Raw genomic sequence first — 21,379 nt, 5'->3', positions numbered from 1 at the left:
AGCCTTTGACAGGTCACAGAATATGACAGTTGCCTCTAATTCATTGTCTAACGAAGTAAGGATATTTTCACTGTAAGTGTAAATAGCCTTCTCAATATCAGAACACTTAAGAAACCCAAACTATGACTTTGACAGTATGTTATTTTCACTAAGGTGCTTAAGTAACCTGAACATAACCTTTTCAAAGATTTTTGAAAAAGCTGGCAAAAGTGAGGTCGGTTGGTAATTTGACTGCATTTCTTTGTCCCCTTTCTTGTGGAGAGGTATAACTTCAGCATATTCAAGCCAGGCCGGGAATGTTCCTGTGATAAGTGATTAATTACGCAAAGAACTTAAGATATGACTAAGCTCACATGAACACTCTTTTATTAACTTTATTGATATGTTATATAACCACTAGAATGCTTTGATTTCAAGGACTTTATGATGGATTCTATTTCTTTGGGTGAAGTAAGTGTCAATTCCATTTTACTGAGATAGCTTGTGTGCACTGGTCTCAGATATTCCATTGCATTATGTACTGAACCTGACAACCCCATGCTATCAGTAACAGAGACAAAATACTAGTTTAAATGGTTTGCAATACAACATGCATTTGTTACTAGGGTTTCATTTATTTTTAGAGCTATTTGTTCCTCATCATTTCTGGTTCTACTTGTCTCTAACTTAACTACATCCCATATAGTTTTTATTTTATTGTGGGATGTATTTATCTTCTTCTTATAATGCAGGTGTTTAGATTTCTGGATAACCTCCTTCAGTATGTTGCAGTAATTTTTGTAATAAGCTATAATGCTAATATCAAATGTGTCCCTGCATATCAGAAAGAGTTTCCTTCTTGTCTCACTTGATATCTTTATCCCTTGTGTGATCCATGGTTTCTTATTTGACTTCTGCTTAATTTGAGTCACCCTCAGGTGAAAACAGTTTTCAAATAAGGTGCTACCTTTATTAAGGAATGTTTTGTATTTTCTATTTGTGTCTTGGATGCTGTAAAGATCCATCCAATTAATTTCTTTGAGCAATCTCCTAAATTTCTCAGTTTTTGATTGTTTTATTAGCCTTCTGTACTCAGTTCTGATATGGTTAGACACTGGACTCGCATTCGGGAGGACGACGGTTCAATCCCGCGTCCGGCCATCCCGATTTAGGTTTTCCGTGATTTCCCTAAATCGCTCCAGGCAAATGCCGGGATGGTTCCTTTCAAAGGGCACGGCCGACTTCCTTCCCCGTCCTTCCCTAATCCGATGAGACCGATGACCTCGCTGTCTGGTCTCCTTCCCCAAACCAACCAACCAACCATCAGTTCTGATAGATGTTTTACCCTGACAATTTTCAAAATTTAATGTTAGGTGTTGCATGTCATGGTCAGATAGCCCATTTACTACTGGTTTTGTAATGTGGCTTAGTTTCCTAGACTTGTCTATAAAGATATTATCAAGGGCAGTCTTAGAACATTTGTATACCCTAGTTGGGAAATATACCGTAGAAATTAAATTGAATGACAATGTAACTGATTTCAGTAACTGTTCACTGACAGTGTTTTTCAGGACATCAATATTAAAATCACCAGCAACCACCAGTTCTTTGTTTTTTAATTTTAGATGAGATAATAAATCTTCAAGACCGTTTATAAACAGGTTGAAGTTTCGTGAAGGTGCTCTGTATATGGCTACCTATTATGAAATTCTATCTCTGTTGCACATGCTTCTAAGTAAAATTTATTCTTAAATTTAAAACTGTTTTTAACAAATGTGGCAATTCCTCCTTTCTCTATATTTTGTCTACAGAAGTAAGAGGCTAACTTAAATTCTGTAAGGTTTAACATATCTATATCAGTGGTCACATGATGTTCAGAGAGGCAGATTTTATCAACTGGGTTCGATGACTGTAATTCATCAATGCACATAAGTAGTTCATTAATTTTACTTCTAAGCCCTCGAATATTTTGATGCACTAAAGATAGTTGGCATTTCACATTTGCCGAGATGAAATTGGGTGGAAACAAAATTTCTGCTGATTGCTGTAAATTTTTAACCAACAGCTGTGTTCGCTGATCCAATGTGCCAGGATTATGCTGTTTGATTTGTTTCTCAAACTGAAGGTTTGTTTCAATCTTTACTTCTCTCAGAGCTTGACTTCGTTCTGTCCTACCTATCCTAAAAAGGTGCTGCTCCAACACTGGTATATTACTACTTTGGCAGTGCCTCTACCCCCCCCCCCCTCCCCCCCCTCCCCCTCCCCCCGCTTACATTTCCTGCTATTAGCCCAGCCAGTTTACCCTTCCCTTTCCTGTTGATGTGTAGGCCATGTCTAGTATAATCCCACCCACTGAGAGAATCAACAGGAACCAAACCAGTATGTGACGCCGCACCCCACCCAAGTAGCCGTTCCAACTCCAAATTAACTCTCCCGACAGAAGGGAGGCTAGGATGTCAAACTGACCAACTTAGGGACAGGAGAGGCACCACAGGACATTTTAACTTCCACTGTCCTGAATATAGGTTTGATGGCATCCATTACAAAGTATACACATTTTAATTCTGCGGAGCAAAATACAGTGACATGCGATAGAAGGATGCTGTGTGAAGAGGTATGGCACTTCACTTTGGCACACTTAAGACCAAATAACATATCTTACATTTTCTTGAACATAAATGTTTTACATATCAAACTCTTCAGAAAGATGTGTGCTACAAAATGAACATATTTTTGGAGAACTGATTTTCTTAAATTTTGATCAAGGTTTTGCCCCAGTTTGGAAATATCGAAGATCTGGGGCTATCGAAGACGGTGCCATTAAAACAGTGTTGCTAAATATGGTTTTCCGAAATTCTTTCACCAAAGAAGATGAAGTAAATATCCAGAATTTGAATCAAGAACAGCTGCCAACATGAGTAAATTAGATGTAGATATCCTTGATATAGTGAAGTGACTCAACTCATTTAAAAGAAGGCAAATCTTAAAGTCCAAATTGTATACCAGCTAGGTTCTTTTCAGAGTATGCTGATGTAATAGCTCAATACTTAGCAATCATATAAAATTGCTTGTTTGATGAAAGACATGAACCTAAAGACTGGAACATTGCATAGGTCACACCAATACTTATGAAAGGAAATAGGAGTAATCAGCTGAATTACAGACCCACATCACATACATTGATTTTCAGTAGATTTTTGGAACATATAGTGAGCCTGATCAGTATGAATTATGTTGAAGAAAACAATATATTGATACATAGTCAGCATAGTTTCAGAAAGTATCATTCTTGTGGAATATGAGTAACTCTTTATTATTATGAAGTAATAAATTCTATCAACAAGGGATCTCCAGTGGATTCCATATTTTTAGATTTCCTGAATGCTTTTGATACAGTCCTTAACAAGCAGTTTCTAATCAAATTGTATACATGTGGAGTATCATACCAATTGTATGTCTGGATTTGTGATTTCCTATCAGACAGGTCAAAGTTTGTGGTAACTAACGGTAATGGAAAGTCATCAAGTAAAACAAAGTGATATCAAGCATTCCCCAAAGGATTATTACAAGCCCCATGCTGTTCCTAATCCATATAAATGATGTAGAAGATAATCTAAGCAGCTCTCTTAGATTATTTGCAGATGATATAGTCTAGTCATTTACCATCTATAAAGTCATCAGAAGATCAAACCAATTGAAAAATGATTTAGTCAAGATATTTGTATTACATGAAAAGTGACAATTGACCCTAAACAATGAAAAGTGTGAGGTCATTGACATATCCTTTCATTTCAGTTCGATAAATTACACATACCTAAAGGCAGTCTTTTGATCTAAACAGGTAGAGATTATAGTTGTGAACAGTTGAAATTGGAATAATAAGACAGATAATATTGTGGGGAAGGCAAACCAAAGATATTGTTTTATTGTCAGAAGACATAGAAGATACTACAAATCCACTAACGAGACTGCCTACAATAAACTTGTCCAGCCTCTGCTGGAGAGCTGTTATGTGGTATGGGATCCTTTCCAGATACAGTTGATGGAGGACACTGAAAAATTTTAAAGTAGGTTAGCTTGTTTTGTATTATTGCAAAATAGGGAAGAGAGGATCATGGATATGATATGAGTGTTAGGGTGGCAATCATTATAACAAAGGCAATATTGATTCTGCCAAAATCATTTATGAAATTTTAATCACCAACTTTCTCCTCCAAATGCAAAAATATTGTGTTGACACCCACTTACATAGGGAGAAACGATTATTGTAATGAAATAAGATACATAAGAGATTACATGGGAAGATGTAAGTGTTCGTTTTTCCCACACTCTGAGAGTGGAACAATAAAGAAATAGTATGAAAGTGGTTTGATGAACTGTCTATCAGACACTTTGGTGTGAATTTCAGTTAGTCATGTGGGTGTAGGTTTAGAAGAATGTAACAGTCAGAGTGTTTCAACATGGAAAAGAAGAATTTTTCACTGAGTACCACATTCATCGTAATGTCCTATTTCCACTGTGCAGGAGTCCATATCCTCCACTGTAGGTTTAAGTGAGGCCTTCTTATGTAATCCTAAGGTGGGAGCCTTATTGCCTTAGCTTCCTTGGAGACTCCCATATGCAGGAGGGGTGCCATTGTCTTAGTAGGATGCATATGTTTGTAAGCAAATGTTCTGGGTAACTATTAAAGAATTTTGATCTCAGTGATGTGCTTAGAAAATTATTTTATTGTGAATAGTATAGCAAATGATAAAAACAGACATTTAAAATTCTGGTTTCTTCTTCTCTGTTTTAAAGTTTCTTATAGCCCAAAACAGAGCTTTGCCCAAAAATAAGAATACAACACGTCTGAAAATGAGGCAAAAGTTGTGTGGAACGTTTATGTAATATTTTGTTGACAACAATTTTTGTTGTTAACAAGAAAGATCATTAACTAGAAAATTTGGTGGAATGTAGTTATAAAAATACCAATGTGAACATTTCATTTTAATTTATTAACCATCAGATAATGAAAAACCTGTGTGCGAGGGCTCCATGTATGATGAGTAATAGTACAGTAAGTAAATAAATGAGCAAATATATATTTCTTCATGTGACTTTACTTTATGTTCTAGGAGATCCTCCATAAAATCATGGAGAATGTACAGGGTTCCCAGATAAAGCAGCTAAAGTTGAAACATGACAGGTAATTTTTGATAGATGTTAATTTTTTATATTATTTAATAGATAAAACAATGGACTAGTGAAAAATTATGACCTAAAGATGTGATTCACAAACAAATATTTTATTTGGCCACTGACTGAATCATTGTTCTTGCTATCTTTGAAGCATAGTGTCACAAACAGATTAGGATCCCTGAACTGAGTGCAGAAATGCCAAGACTATAATAGCAGTATTTGAAAGCTGCAAGGGCATACTGAAAAGTAATGCCACTGAATTTTTTATGTGAGAGCTCTTAAAGCTTTTAAAATAAAAAGCTTTATTATTGTTCTGCATCTTTATCCTTCATATCAACATATTTATATCTCAACAGCCACCCTGGTCACGAATGCATTTCTCTCAATGAAAGAGCAGTTTGTTGATAGCATCACTGTAGAATGTTCGGTTTTGCTGATGGAGTCACAACCTCATCTATGCCTTCACTGCTTCATCACTGTTAAAGTGAAGTCCTTGAAGTTGTTCGTTAAATTCAAAGTGGGAATGTCGACTGAGTAATATAAATGACCTGTAATGCGTTAACCAATATTGAGAATAGAATAAAACATTTGGAGGCATTATTTTTTAGCATGCCCTTTTAAATGAGTAGATAAATAATTGGCAATCTCAAAATCTGTTTAACATAAACGTTGGAATATTGTAGCATTTACATTCCCCATAAGTCCAAATCTTCTAATGAACTGTAGAAGGAACAGCTTGTGCTTACACTTTTATTTTGTTTTTGAATCTTTTGGGATTTTAAATTTTCTGACAGATGCCTGCGGGCATATATTTATATAATATTACACCAGTATATAAAACTCTATTCTCAATCCTAGACAGGGATGCATATTCTATATGGATATGTCCTTTTCTTCTACTGTTGCAGTTGTGAATTTCACAGTTCATCCTTAATTCACTCTTGTTATTTAGCAGAAATACCACCAGTCGGTGTATGTATTGGCACACGAGTGTAACACACTCCAGGTCCCTGAAGAGGTTTCTACAAGATGTTTAGTTATCATCTTTATACAATATTCTTACTGTGTGCTTCTGTAGAATAAATATTTTCTTGATCTTAGCTGTATTGTGTCAGAGGTTATGTCACAGAAAAGTGATGAGTGAAAGCATGCTGAGTATGCTAGCAATCCCGTCTGCAGGTCAACACAGTGAGACATATTTCTGAGTGCAGAGCCAGCAGTACTGGGCATTTTGATTAAATAATCCCTATGCTGGTGCTATCTCAGTTTGTTATCCATCTGGATGTCTGGGAACTATACACATAGAGCCTCTTTCAGTATGTCCATTAATCTGTAAATTATTTTGATTTGTTTTGAATTGTATAATACCAGCAGATCCAGCAATGCTTTGCAACTGCTAAATATGTCCAGGAATCAGATATACGTCTTTATTTCTTTCTGTCCATCTTTGCCTTACACCTCTTTTTATCCTTCTCCTCCTCCCTCCACCCCTCTCTTTTCATAACCTCCTGATCAGCCAGAACATTATAACCACTGATCTACTCTCAATATAAACTCATACAGTTGATAGCAGCATCACCTCATGAGGAATGACTGATAGTCAGACACACGCACAGTGTATGTTGTATTAACGAGCGTGCTGTCCATGTGTAGAATGGGGAATGCGCGTGATCTATCTGAATTTGACCAAGGGCAGATTGTGATGGTCCGGAGGCTCAGCATGAGCCCTTTGGGAACTGCACAATGTGTCGGGTTTTCGAGGAGTGCTGTGGTGAGTGTCTTCAACACATGGTGAAACCACAGACAGACATTATGGAATTACGTGGCCACCCATCATTACAGATGTTGTAGGCTGGGCAGACTGATAAAACAGGACAGGCAGTGAACTGTAGGGGAACTAACATCAGCCTCCAATGCTCAGCAGACTACAAGTCAATCTGAATGTTTGTTAGATTATCATGGAAAAATTTGAAATAAATTGGTCAATAATGTTTAGAGACTTTTGATACTAACATTTCCATTTTACATAGTATGTATATTACCATATACTGTACTGTATACTTTGGAAGAATATATAGGCTTTGTCCATTCAAGCATTTATTAGAGGGTTGTGTAAAAATTTGAAGTAAATCAGTCAAGAATTTTTTGAGAAGTTTGGTGACAACTGTTCCCCTTTATATATTACATACACAGTTATATACCATATGTATTAAAATGTATACAGCTTATGCTTGTTGGAATCTATATTAGAGCTTTGGGTAAATATTTGAAGTAAATTGGTCAAGAACTTTTTGATCTTTTTGGTAACAATGTTAAACACCGATTTGTCTTTAAATGGTAGTATAGAAGATGACTATTTATATGATTGAAGTTTAAACTGGAATGAGATTTTCACTCTGCAGCAGAGTGTGCGCTGATATGAAACTTCCTAGTAGATTAAAACTGTGTGCCGGACTGAAACTCGAACTCGGGACCTTTGCCTTTCGTGGGCAAGTGCTCTACCATTTGAGCTACCCAAGCACAACTCACACCCTGTCCTCACAGCTTCACTTCTGCCAGTACCTCGTCTCCTACCTTCCAAACTTTACAGAAGCTCTCCTGCGAACTTTGCAGAACTAGCACTCCTGAAAGATAGGATATTGCGGAGACATGGCTTAGCCACAGCCTGGGGGATGTTTCCAGAATGAGGTTTACACTCTGCAGCGGAGTGTGCACTGATGTGAAACTTCCTGGCAGATTAAAACTGTGTGCCAGACTGAGACTCGAACTCGGAACCTTTGCCTTTCGCAGGCAAGTGCTCTACCAACCGAGCTACCAAAGCACGACCCACGCCCCAGCCTCACAGCTTCATTTCTGCCAGTACCTCGTCTCCTACCTTCCAAATGTTACAGAAGCTGTCCTGCGAACCTTGCAGAACTAGCCTGCGAAAGGCAAAGGTCCTGAGTTCAAGTCTTGGTCTAGCACACAGTTTTAATCTGCAAGGAAGTTTCATATCAGCGCACACTCCGATGCAGAGTGAAATTCTCATTCTGGAAACATCCCCCAGGCTGTGGCTAAGCCATGTCTCCGCCATATCCTTTCTTTCTGGAGTGCTAGTTTTGCAAGGTTCGCAGGAGAGCTTCTGTAAAGTTTGGAAGGTAGGAGACGAGGTACTGGCAGAAGTGAAGCTGTGAGGACGGGGCGTGAGGCGTGCTTGGGTAGCTCAGTTGGTAGAGCACTTGCCCGCGAAAGGCAAAGGTCCCTAGTTTGAGTCTCGCTCCGGCACACAGATTTAATCTGCCAGGAAGTTTTGAGGTTTAAACTGTTTGTAGTATGAATGTGTCAGGGCCCTTTATTAATATTCCTGTGTCATCAGCAAATCTTATAGTTACTGAAGAGCACCAGGTACATCATTTACATAAGCTAGAAACAGGAGTGGGGCCATATTTAATGTTGCTTCACTGAGAATTTAGTCTTATTTGTGTCGTAACATTTCTTAATGTGGCCCTCTGTTTTCTATTGTTAGGATAAGATTCCTTTCATGTGAGGGGAATGCTTTTAATACCACACCATTTTAGTATCTTCAGTAGAATCTTACAAGCTACACAAGTGAAATGCTTGACAAGATTGCAGAAAATGCTAACAGAGTATTTGTTATGTGGGAGCATGGGAGTAACCAGTGACTCGTGCTTCGTTTACTCCGTGCAAGTGTAGCAGATGTTAGATATAAGTTTTTACTTTTTGACTGCTAGTTCGGTGAGTTTTCGTTTCTGAGTTGGAAAAATGAAGTATTTTGCGCAAAGCTGTATGTGGGTTTAATTTCTTGCCTACATATTTGGTGAACCCAGGAAAAACAAGAAAAACTCTCACAACTTACTACTGTGTGACAGTTCCGCCAAAGATGGAGAAGCTAACAAAATTCTGCAAGAAACAAACAATGAGAAGCGACAGCTAAAGCAACAGATTGGGCTTTTGGAGCTTGCAGCGCTGAAGAATGATAGCAAAGCAGACTCCATGAATTTGCAAATGCCAGTAGTAGCAGCCACACTACATAGTCACACATCGATGATTTTTCACGCACGAACGCACCGTTACCAACTGTGCCATGGTTGCAGTTAAGAGCGACTCCATTCACACCTAAGCAACCCATACACCACACTTAAAATGGCATTGATTGCTCGCTGCATGAAATTACTTGAACAGCGACTTTCCCAGGTGATGTATCAGGAGAAATGCGGAACAGAAGTCCATCTGAATTTTGGAGACATTTACTCATTATAGTCGATGCAAGCATGATGTCCAATGAATTGTTACTGCACGTCTGGCAATGGCAGCTTCCTCATCAAGTTCAACTGACGTTGATTGCGTACAAATGACAGTCTCTTGACAAACAACTGCAAATAGCTGACAGAGCTTTCACTACTCTACAGTTGACACTTGTAGCATCTGTAGCAATGTCATCTGCCACTTCTGCAATGGAAGCCAGTGATGACTAATCAGAATGGTTAGAAGAATGTAAGTTAAGCTGTGCAGCCACAGGTTACAGGCAAAAACCAGGCTTTGATGAGGGGATCAGGAAACTGCGAGACGTGATGGAAAGTATGGCTACGTGCCTACATGATTTGGAGCCGCAGACGTCCACCAGGTCCACCAGTAACAAGAGGAGGTCACACTCCAAACAGGATCAAGCTTACACTGACAATTTTTGCTGGTATCACAGATGATTCGGGCCACAAGCTACAAGATGAACAAAACCTTGTGGACACCCAAATGGCGAAGGCCCACTCTAGGCGCCATGGGCTACGGCACTCATGAACAGTGCCATATACAAACGAGGAACCAGGTGACAGTTGCAAGCAGCAACACGCACAGTCAATATAAGGCACTTGAAGGCTTCTTATATAGTATACCTTTATGGCACTCAGCGTCACCCTGGGAGTATAAGCTAACATTGCACAGATTACAAGTGGTTGATAGACTCATAGGCCTCAACTTCCGGATCAACACCGTCTTGGAAGTGATTACCTTGCTGGCTCCAAGCTTTGTTAAGGAGGACACGAGGGAGCCTTTGAAATTGATAGCAGTTAACAATTCAAGTGTAAACATGAACAGCTATAAAGATCTCACTATAGATATTGGTTTATCTACCCGTTACAAGTAGAATTTTCTAGTGGCAGATATTTTACAGCCAATCTTAGGTGCAGATTTCTCGTCCCATTTTGCTCTCACCATGGACTTGGCAAATAACTCTCATACTGCTGGATCAAATAGCGGCATGATACAAGGCTTTCGGTGCAGTACGGCAGAGGCTGTTTTAGGAGAAGTCAGTAACTCAGCTATACAGTCTCCCCAACAAGAAGCCATAAAGACTCCTGTTGTTAAACATAATACAGTGCTTTATACACACACACCATACCATGACCACCAGTAATAAGACGCGTCCGCAGATTAGCCCCAGAGCGATTAGCAGAGACAAAAGCAATATTTGAGGAGATGCTCCAAGCTGGGGTAATAAGAAGGTCTGGCAGTTCTTGTGCGTCCCCTCTCCACCTAATATGTAAGGAAGATGGCACATGGTGTCCCTGTGGCAACTACCATCGAGTGAACACGACAACAATCCTGAACAAGTACCCCATACCAAATATTGAAGAATTTACCTGTGCTCTAGCGGGTGTGAAAGTATTCTCAGTACGGGATTGTCGTAAGGCATACAATCAGATTCCTGTGGCTCCACCTGACATGGAAAAGACAGCGATGATCACACCCTTTGGGCTATTCAAATTTCCATTTATGCCATTCAGACTCAAAAATGCGGCCCAATCCTGGTAAAGATTCATTGATGAAGTGCTCCAGGGATTGCCTTTCTGTTATACATATCTGGATGATATTTTGGTATTCTCAGAGGATATGCAATCACATATAGACCTATTCAGGAGGTATGACAAAGGCTTGATACGCATGGAGTAATGCTAAATGAACGCAAATGCGTCGTGGCCAAGAGTCAAGTAACTTGCCTCGGCTATGTAGTCTCAGCTGACAGTATACAGCCATTACCGGAGAAGATCTACATGTTGTGTAACCTACCCAAACCTACAGACTACAAACAACTTAGGCATTTTCTCAGTATGGTAAATTTTTACCAGTGTCATTTACCAGTTCCTGCCGAAACACAGGCACCACTTACAAACGCACTGCTGGCAAGAATACCACAGGAAAGTGTAAGCTGCAATGGACACCAGAAATGACCAAAGCTTTTGGCGACTTGCAAAGAAGCTTAGAGGAGGCAGGTTACTCATGCACCATTGAGTATTGTAGTAGACGCGAGCCAGGTCGCAATTGGTGCAGCCTTGCAACAGCAGGTTGATGGACATTAGCAACCTCTTAGTTTCTTCTCAAAGATGCTCCAACTCCGACAGACAGAATGGAATGCATATGACAGAGAGTTGTTGGAAATATATGAAAGCGTCAAACATGTCCACGCGAATATTGAAGCTAGGCCAGTAACAATTTTCACTGATCATAAACCTTTCAGCAACATCAGCGATAAGTGTTCACAAAGGCAGTTCTGGCACAGAGTTTGTCAATCAATTAACCACAGATGTAAGACACATCAGAGGTGCAGAGAATCTGGTTGCAGATTACTTTTCTTGTGTTTGCGGTGTGACCACCACAATAAACTATGAAGAACTCACTACATCACAGGAAGCGGACCTGGATCTACAAAAGTTATTGACAGACCACACAACAGGGTTACACTTACAGCCGGTACTCATGTCAGGAAGATGGCTTAAGTTAAGGTGTGATATATCACGGCAGAAGCCACGCCCATACATTCCACACAATTTCGTAAGGCACCACTTGACAGTGTTCATGACCTGGCACACACAGGGCAAATGCCACAATCAAGTCACTGAACAGTATGTTTCATCTGGCTATTAATTAAAAAGGACGCCAGGGAATGGACTCACACATGCCTACAATGTCAGCGCTGCAAAATAGGACAACACATTTATGCAGAAATTGGGAATTTCACAGGATCACCAGCAAGATTTGCCATGTCCATCTGGACTTAGTGGGTCCACTTCCAGTTTCGGATGGCTATAAATACATGTTAACAGTGGTAGACGGATGCACGAGATGGGCAGAGACCATTCTGATCCCTGGCATAGTGGCAGAAACCTTGCAAAGATGTTTGTCTCTCAGTGGCTAGCTTGCTGTGGGTGCCCCCTTCATATCACAACAGGTCAAGTCTGCCAGTTTGAGTCTAGTCTGTTCAACGAGCTAGCTGATTTATGTAGGTTCCAGCACCACCATACAACGAGCTACCATCCAGCGAGCAATAGTATGGTGGAGAGGTGGCACAGGACATTGAAGGCACCTCTCACGTGTCAACAGAGAAGCTGGACAGAAGCATTACCATTGGTTCTCCTTGGACTGTGGACCGCATACAAGATGGACAGCAGTGCTTCAGTGGCAGAATTGGTGTATGGGGAACCATTGAGAATCCCGGCTGATTACCTAACTGCTGCCGCATCACCAAGGCCAAGAAACCTCTCATCACTAATACATGAAATCTGTGAGTGTGTGGAAACAATGAGAAGGCCTACGGTATCTAGACATGGTGAGCGACCAGTTTTCATGCATAAGGCGTTGGCAGACTTACACATGTCATGCTCCACACAGATTCAGTCACAGCGCCACTTCACCTTCCAAATACTGGACCTTATCGAATAGTATGACACAACACCCATACTATGGACATCTCACAGAATGACAAAACTATTAGAGTGTCCATAGAGAGAGTAAAACCAGTATGGGTCTTACCAGAACTGGAGTATGATGAGACTCAAGAAGATGGGGAGGGACCAAAGTTTGGAACTCACTATGCATGATATGGCAGAAGAACCCATGACAAGAGGACATGGAACCACAACGCAACAGCCCACACCGGCTCTCTCATCCTCGCAGCAAAAAGTCCTCTGTACGAGAGCAGGGAGACAAGTCAAGTTAAAGTGCAGAGCGCCTGGGATAAATGAGTACTTGGGGGGGAGGGGGGGGGGGAGTAGCTAGTGATGTGTGCTTAGTTTACTCTATGCAAGTGCAGTGGATGCTAGATACAAGTTTTTACTCTTTGACTGTTAGTTCTGTGAGATTTCTTTTCCAAGTTGGAAAAATAAAGTATTAAGTATTTTGTGCAAAGCCGTATGTGGGTTTAATTTGTTGCCTATAGTTATTCCTTAGTTCTACCAAAACTGAGTTCATGAAATCAGCTGAAGCCTTTACTGAAGCCAAGCTGACCTGTTGCTAAAATACTATTCTCAGAAAAATGGTTTAATATTCTGTTGTAAGCTATACTAAAAAAAACCTTCAGTTGGGAGGAAGATCAGTTACTTATATCCACTTTTATAAATGGGTGTTGCTAATGCAGATTTCAGCCTTTCAGGAAATACACCTTCACTCCTCAACTGGTTACAAAGGTAACTCCAGAGGGGCATTACCAAATCAACGAAAGATTTTAGTACTATGACTGAAATACCATCATAACCAGAAGATGTACTGCTTTTCAGTGACCTGATAATTTCTGTGATCTCTCTAACAGATTATTTGGAAAAATTGATATCTGGTGCAGAAGAATGTAATGTCTGTCTTAAGTAATGATAAAAGACCAGCTTGCGATGATCATTGTGTCTAAATTTCTTCTTTGAATAGAATGGTGAGTTTACTTAACAAATGTTGTACTATTTGTTAATGTGCAGAATGCATTTCACATATACATCCAGATCCTAGCAAGAAAATGTTCATCACCATCCGTTATGATGAGCAGCACCATCATTGGTAAAAATGCTAAAAAGAAATGTTATTGTGTTTTGACAGGGCAAAATGTGCACAGCACATGGATAAATGACATAGGAAGCCAATGTGAGTCTTCAAAGGCTGATATGAAAGCAAGTGACTGATTCCCAGTTAATATAGTGCACTTTGAAGTCAACAGTAACCAGCAGCAATACAAAAATGCTGAGACTAGACATACTGCCTTAGGGAAACTCGGTGATTATCTTGCAAAAACTTTGTATAATATATTTGTGCAGCAAATCACACAAGTAATATCATTGTTGTTTTCAACATATTACCACATCATCATTAGAGGATCTGTTTAAAAATAATAAAAGAGGGGGATACCAGTACTAAAAAACTTAATCACAAATCAAATTAACTTCTATACATCACAAAATGTATTTGAATACATTATATAGTGTCCCTTCAACTGAACAGGTCCAGAGAACCACTCACACTGTAAACATATCTGTGTTCTGATTGTTAGAACTGAAGGCTGCAGTTAACTAAATTATAATATAAAGTTGATAACCTTAAAATTGCAAATACAAAATCAAACAATGGAAAATCCTTAATGGAATAATGACATATTATGAAAAGTATAGTTGCTACTCACCATATAGTGAAGATGCTGAGTCGCAGATAGACTGTCAGCAGTTAATCTTTTCACCAGAAAGGCCTTCATTAGAATTAGACAACATACAAATATACACTCACACAAACAGAACTCTCTCACACACAGGACCACAGCCTCTGGCTGGCATGGCCAGACTGCGAGCAGCAGTGCATGATGGGAGAAGCAAACTGGGTGGTGATGAGCAGCAATAAGGAGGAGGCTGTGGCAGGGGAGGGGGCAGGGATAGCAGGGTAGGGGTGGGGGACAGTAAATTGCTGGTTGTGGGGCCATACTGGGATGAGTTGGGAAGAAGGTAGGGGGGGGGGGGCGGGGGGGTTGGGAGGAACGAAGCAGAAAAGTAGAAAGACTGTGGGTGCATTGGTGAAATAGAGGGCTGTGTAGAACTGGAAAGGAAACAGGACAATGACTAACAAAGGAAGGGTTTCCACCTGCAATATTCAGAAAAGCTGGTGTTGGTGAGAAGGTTCCAGATGGCACAGGCTGTGAAGCAGTCATTGAAATGAAGAACGTCTTGTTGGGCAGCATACTGAGCAACTGGGTGGTACTGTTTCTTGTTCACAGTTTGTCAATGGTCATTCATGCGGACAGACAGTTTGTTGGTTGTTGTATCTGATGCCAGACTTGTTGTATTTACTTAATTGCAACATAAAAACACACCGTAACTCATACAACTCTTTTACTAGAAAATTAAACAACAGAACAGCATAAAAACAAATGAGGAAACATAAATCAGAGACTGTGACAGAGATAATAATTACAAATGACAATCACTTGCACACAGCATTACACTGCACATAACACTGCACTTCATCCCCACGTAGAATGCAGCACAGTGATAGACCACATGACTGATTTCTCAGGTAGCCACACGTTTGATAGGAAAGGTGATGCTTGTGACTGGACTGGAGTAGGTGGTGGTGGGAGGGTGTATGGGACAGATCTTGCATTTAGGTCTATTACAGGGATATGAACCATGAGGCAAGGGGGATATTGTGGGGGTTTTGTGGGTAGCAGAATACCACTGTGGGAGGGATGGGAAGGATAGTAGATAGGGCATTCCCATTCAGTACAGATCATGAAGATGCCATCAGTGAGTCTGAACCAGGTGAGGGGTTTGGGATTGGGATTCTGGGTAGTTAGAAAAAATTCCTCTAGATGGCCCATGAATAGGTTGCATAGGATGGTGCCATGCTTGTACCCATAGCCATATGCTGGATTTGTTTGTAGGTGATGCCTTTAAAGGAGAAGTAATCATGGACGAGGATATAGTTGGTCATGGTGACTAGGAAGGAGGTTATAGATTTGGAATCCATCAGGCATTGTGAAAGATAGTGTTTAATAGTGGTAAAGCCATGGACATTGGTGGTGTTAGTGATATGGCATCAACAGTGACAAGTATGGCGCCATGTGGTAAAGGAACAGAAACTGTGGCTGTGGAGAGTCAGTGTAGGAAACGGTGGGTACCTTTTGATAAAGGAGGGTAGGGTGGGTAATAGGCTGGAGGTGATGGTCTATGAGAGCAGATTCTCTCATTATGGCACAGTAACTGGTCACGATGAGGTGTCTTGGGTGGTTGGGTTTATGGATGTAGAAGGTAGGAGTGTGGGGGGTGGCAGGAGTGAGGAGAGTTATGGACTCTGGGGAGGGTGAGGAAAGTGATGGACTTCAGGGAGAGCTACTGGGTTGGGCGTAAGGATATGAGGAGAGACTGCAGAGCACTAAAGGTCACGTGCTATTTACACTAGATACGTAACATGCTGTAACATCTCCGAGGCCAATGCTCGCAGAATTTATGACACGAATTTGCCACCCACACCACCCCCTAACCAAACCACCTTAGTACATTTGTCAGCAGGTACACTATGTTATCAGTGTACTGTTTTGAGACCCAAAGAACCCATGGGCCTAGAATAAAGGAAAACAATTTATTTCTTGGCTTTTGGAAAGATCAGTGTGTAGTTTTATTAACCTTTATTTTTCAGTTTCAGTAATAAAATGTTACATCACCAATAATCTTAATAGTTTTACAATATAAATCACCTTTAAACCAAATGAAAACTCCCTCAGTCTCACTTGTCTTATAATGATTCCTAGTCCTCAAAATCAAATGCATACTAGAAACGAGATACGAACGACCCATATCTTTGTTATATGCCTCTCCAATTTGAAATGTCCAATAAGCAATGACCTCATGACTCCTGAAGTCATCAAGACCAGCAACATTTTGAGCATCAGAACAATGTACTACAGTAGCAGTTACCCAACCATTACCACATTGCGCGTCATCAATTTTAATCTCAATAAAGTTGAAGACACAACCGACAAACAACGATGGCCCTTGCAAAATAACTTGGGCACCAACTTTAGACGTTGTAGTCACTAACACATTATCAGTAGCTTTATAAACAGGAGACCCACCCTTTGACCTCTGTAATAATGATGAACAGGCATGTATCTGACAGTTGGCGGGACCAGATTTTAGGTGGTGGATTGCGGTTCTTTCTGCGGAAGTAAGGTTTGCTTGCATGTTGAGGGAATCAGGGAATCATGGTGAGACAAGGTTCAAGGTTAAGAAATTCTGAAAGTTACAGGAGGTGATTTTGGGGCAGTGGGGGTGCATGACATTTGGATGGAGGAGTGAACTGAGTCAGGCAGGATTCAACATTCGTCTTTGGTTGACTCTGACTGGTAGGGTTGGTGGAGGAAAACTGTTTCCACTGTAGAGACCTGGAGAAGGAGAGAGGGTCTTTAACAAGTCCTGCATGACTATAATTTGGGAGTGGGGCAAAAGGTGAGGACTTGGGAGGGACTGACACTTCTGTGGGGCTAAGGGTATTGGAGGAAAGGTTCGTGACTGTGCTGAGCACCCTGTTGCTGACTACACTGCCCAGCACGATGTTCTTCATATCAGTGACTGCTTCAGAGCCTTTGCCATCTGGGTCCTTCCTACCAACATCAGCCTTTCTGAACTGCACAAATGGGAACTTCCCCTGCAATGTATCCTACATTCCCCTAACCCTCCTGCCCTCTACCTTTGTTAGTCATTGCTTTTTACTCACCTATCCCATTCCCTGTTTATATTCCAACATTGCACAGCCTGCTTTTCCACCAATGCACCCAGTCTTCTTATTTTTCCCCTTTTCCACTGCTCCTGCCCCCAGCTCTCTGTCTGACCTCCTGATTGCACCTAGCTTCACTTCCCTCTCCCCACCTGATCCCTATATGCTCCCACAATCAGCACTTTCACTTTACCGTCCCCCACCCCTACCCTGCTATCCCTCCTCCTCCTCACCCCTGCCTTCACCTTATCCCCACCACTCAGTTTGCTTCTCCCATCATGCACTGCTACTCGCAGTCTGGCCTCAGCAGCCAGAGACAGTGGTCGTGTGTGTGTGTGTGTGTGTGTGTGTGTGTGTGTGTGTGTGTGTGTGTGTGTGTGTGTGTTTGTGTGTGTGTGTGTGGATATAGTGAGTAGCAACTACCCCTTTCATAGTATTATATTGCCAATACATGATCAAGAATACTCACAGCGCTACTGACTATGAGAGGGAGCTTTCTCAGAATAAAAGGTAGGAAAAATACTTATCTATTGGAGAATACAAGCTAAATGTGGACTAAATGGGGGATAGATGATGCCACCTACAGACATATCTGTAACAAACTCATATCAATTCAAAAATGTTTTCAAATATTCAGTTTTAAGCCAGTAACATCCACATTAACAACTACAGATTTATGTAGTTATGGGAGGTGATTCAAACCATCTTTACATCTTAGTGATAACACTGACACAATTAGATCTTTTTTTTTTTCATTGCATCTCAGAAAACTGAACACGACATCTTACAGATATTCACAGTCACTTCATTCAGCAGCAGTTTGTTGTCATTTTAATATAATTTTCAGGGAACTGAAGAAGATGTACACTCAGCAAGCAAAAATCTCCATCGAAACAATGAGAACAGTCAGCAAGGACAAGTCATTAAAGAAAGGAGAGAGAGAGCGCACATTACGTGAGAAGCAGCAGAACAATACAAGGAAGTTTGTGGAAGAGAGGAATGTGGCTGACATGAGGCAAGACAGGGAGAGGGAAAAGTTGACCCTTAAGCACCAGCAGCAGGCTGCTGACGTCAACGCTGAACTGCAGAATGTGAGTAGCACTGCCATGTTTGGCAGCAACACCTCGTGTCGACTGACAAAATTCCTTATGTTGCAGCTACTGAGGTGTGGTAGGCTGTCCTTGCCAATTGACTCCGCTTCCACTGAGCCACCTCGATATGCCTCAGCTTCAGTATGCTAGTGCTTTATAACTATTAGCCCAATTCATGTTTGATGTATTGTGTAGCCAAAAACCTTAAAATACTGTGGGTATCCTAACTTGCTTTATGAATGTAATGGTATGTAAGAGGAGCCAAGATATACCCACATCACGGATGTGTTTTCCATTAGAACACTGTAACTCACAACAAAAAATCAAATTAAATGCCCTTTCCCCCCATTCCAAACATCCGGCAAGCTGTAAATCCACTTATTACTCTGGTTGCTGTTGTGGCCTTCAGTCTGATGTAGCTCTGCACTCTAGTTCTATCCTGTGCAAGCCTCTTTGTCTCTGAATAACTACTGCCACCTGCACTGATTTGAACCTGCTTCCTGTATTCATCCTGTGGTCTCTTTCTGCAATTTTTACTACCGCTTCTGTCTATTATGAAATTAATTATTGTGTGATGCATCAGGAGTGTAATATCAACTGATTGCTTTTCTTCATCAGGTTGTGCCATAAATTTGCTTTTTCCCAGTTCAGTACAGTACCTTCTCATTATTTATTTGATTTACCCATTCAATCTTCAGCATACTTATTATCATCACATTTCAAAAACTGCTGTTCCATGTTTCACTTCCGTATAAGGCTACTCTCCAGACAAATATCTTCAGAAAAGGCTTCTTAACACTAAATTTATTTTATATGTAGACAGATTCCTCCTCTTCTGAAATGCTTTTCTTGCTGTAGCCAATCAGTATTTTGTATCATATCTGCTTATGCCATCATCAGTTATTTTGCTGCCTGAATAGCAAAGCTCCTCTACTAATTTCAGTGTCTTATTTCCTAAACTAGTTCCCTCAGCATCACCTGGTTTTATGTGACTACATTCCATTACCTGTGTTTTACTTTTTTTTATTTTACTTTGCAGCCTCTGGCATAGTTATGAAGTGATAGCAAGCCTCAAAGATTTTATTTCTTCTCCACGAGCTTTAATTTTCTTTCCAAATTTACCCCTGGATTCCTTTACTGCATGCTTAATGTACAGATTAGATAACACGCGGGACAGGCTAAAATCCTGTCTGGGCCTCTTCTCATACAACTTCCCTTTCTTATCATTCCACACTTACAGCTACTGACAGTTTTTTGTACAAGCTGAAAATAACCTTTTGCTCCCTGTATTTGATTCATACTACCTCCAGAATTTCAAACATTATAGTCCAATCAACATCGTCAAAAGCTTTCTCTAAGTCTACAAACTGTTGGTTCACCTTTCTTCAACCAATCTTCTAGGATAAGTCATTGAGTCATCATTGCCTCTTGCATTCCTACATCTTTGTCTCCAAAAGCAGTCTTCCCCAAAATTGGCTTCTACTAGTTTTTCCATTCTGTAAATAAATTTGTATGAATGTTTTGCAAGTGTGACTAACTAAACTGATATTTCGTTATATTCATACTTGTTAGTACCTGTCTTCCTTGGAATCAGAATTATTACATTCTTCTTAAAGTCTGAAGTTATTTCGTCTGTCTCATACGTCCTGCACAGCAGGTGGAATAGTTTTGTCATTACTAGCTTTCCCAAGTATATCAGTAATTCTGAAGGAATCTGAGGGAATATCGACTACTTCTAGGAGTCTTGTTTTGACTTATCTCTTACAGTCTAAGTAGGTCTGTTGAATTCTTGTTGCAATTTTGTATCTTCCATCTCATCTTCATTTACTTTCTCTTTTATTCCTGTAATATCGGTTCTGTACATTCCTTTTGCCCTTCAGGCTTTTATTTTTAGATATGTACTGACTTGTCATCTGAGTTCTTGAGATTCATAAATGTACTTCTCTTTTCTGCAAAGGTCTCCTTAACTTTTGTATATGCATATTTTATCTTTCCACTTCATGCATGCTTTTACAGTCTTGAATTTGTCCTCTTAACCATTCATGCTTAGTCATTCTGCACTTTCTGTCAATGTCACTTTTCAGATGTCTGTATTCCCTTTCACCTGCTCCATTTGCTGCATTTTTGTTTTCATTTTTTGTCAGTTAAATTCAATATCTCCTGTGATATTCAAGGATTTCTATTAAACCATTAAAAAAAAAAAAAAAAAAAAGAAAAAAATGTGTATGATCCTCTCCAGCCTTCACTATTTTATTGTTCAAAGCAACAAAACTCTGAATAACCTCTCATTGTTACTCTTGATCCAGGTCTCATCTCCTTAATTTCCTACCTTTTTTCAGTTTCTACAGTTTTAATCTGCAACTTATTATGGGGAGAGTCCACATCTGGCCCTGGAAATGTCGTACAGTTTAATATCTGGTTACAAAATCTCTGCCTTACTATTATACAAACAGTTATTATATAAGCAGTTCTCTTCCATGTATACAACCTTTTTACATGATTCTTCAACCATGTGTCAGCAATGATTAAATTATGCTGCATGCAGTTTTCTAACACTTAGCTTGCTCTTTCATTCCTTTCCCCCTCCAGTCCATTTTCTTGTACTGCTTTTCTTTCTCTTC

General features: G+C 40.1%; 1 protein-coding gene across 1 annotated transcript in view; it reads left to right on the top strand.

Moving 5' to 3' along the window:
• Positions 1 to 21,379, top strand: part of LOC124621921 (1-phosphatidylinositol 4,5-bisphosphate phosphodiesterase-like) — a 603,554-nt gene that overhangs the window by 567,362 nt on the left and 14,813 nt on the right. Inside the window, exons 21-22 of the mRNA XM_047147427.1 lie at positions 5,094 to 5,164; positions 18,515 to 18,758. Coding sequence (XP_047003383.1) covers positions 5,094 to 5,164; positions 18,515 to 18,758 — 315 coding nt within the window. The remainder of the gene's footprint in view (positions 1 to 5,093; positions 5,165 to 18,514; positions 18,759 to 21,379) is intronic.

The sequence above is a fragment of the Schistocerca americana genome, chromosome 7, assembly GCF_021461395.2.
Source record: "Schistocerca americana isolate TAMUIC-IGC-003095 chromosome 7, iqSchAmer2.1, whole genome shotgun sequence".
Lineage (NCBI taxonomy): Eukaryota > Metazoa > Arthropoda > Insecta > Orthoptera > Acrididae > Schistocerca > Schistocerca americana.
Note: the sequence above shows the minus strand (reverse complement) of the source record. Positions and strands in the feature narration are given on the sequence as shown.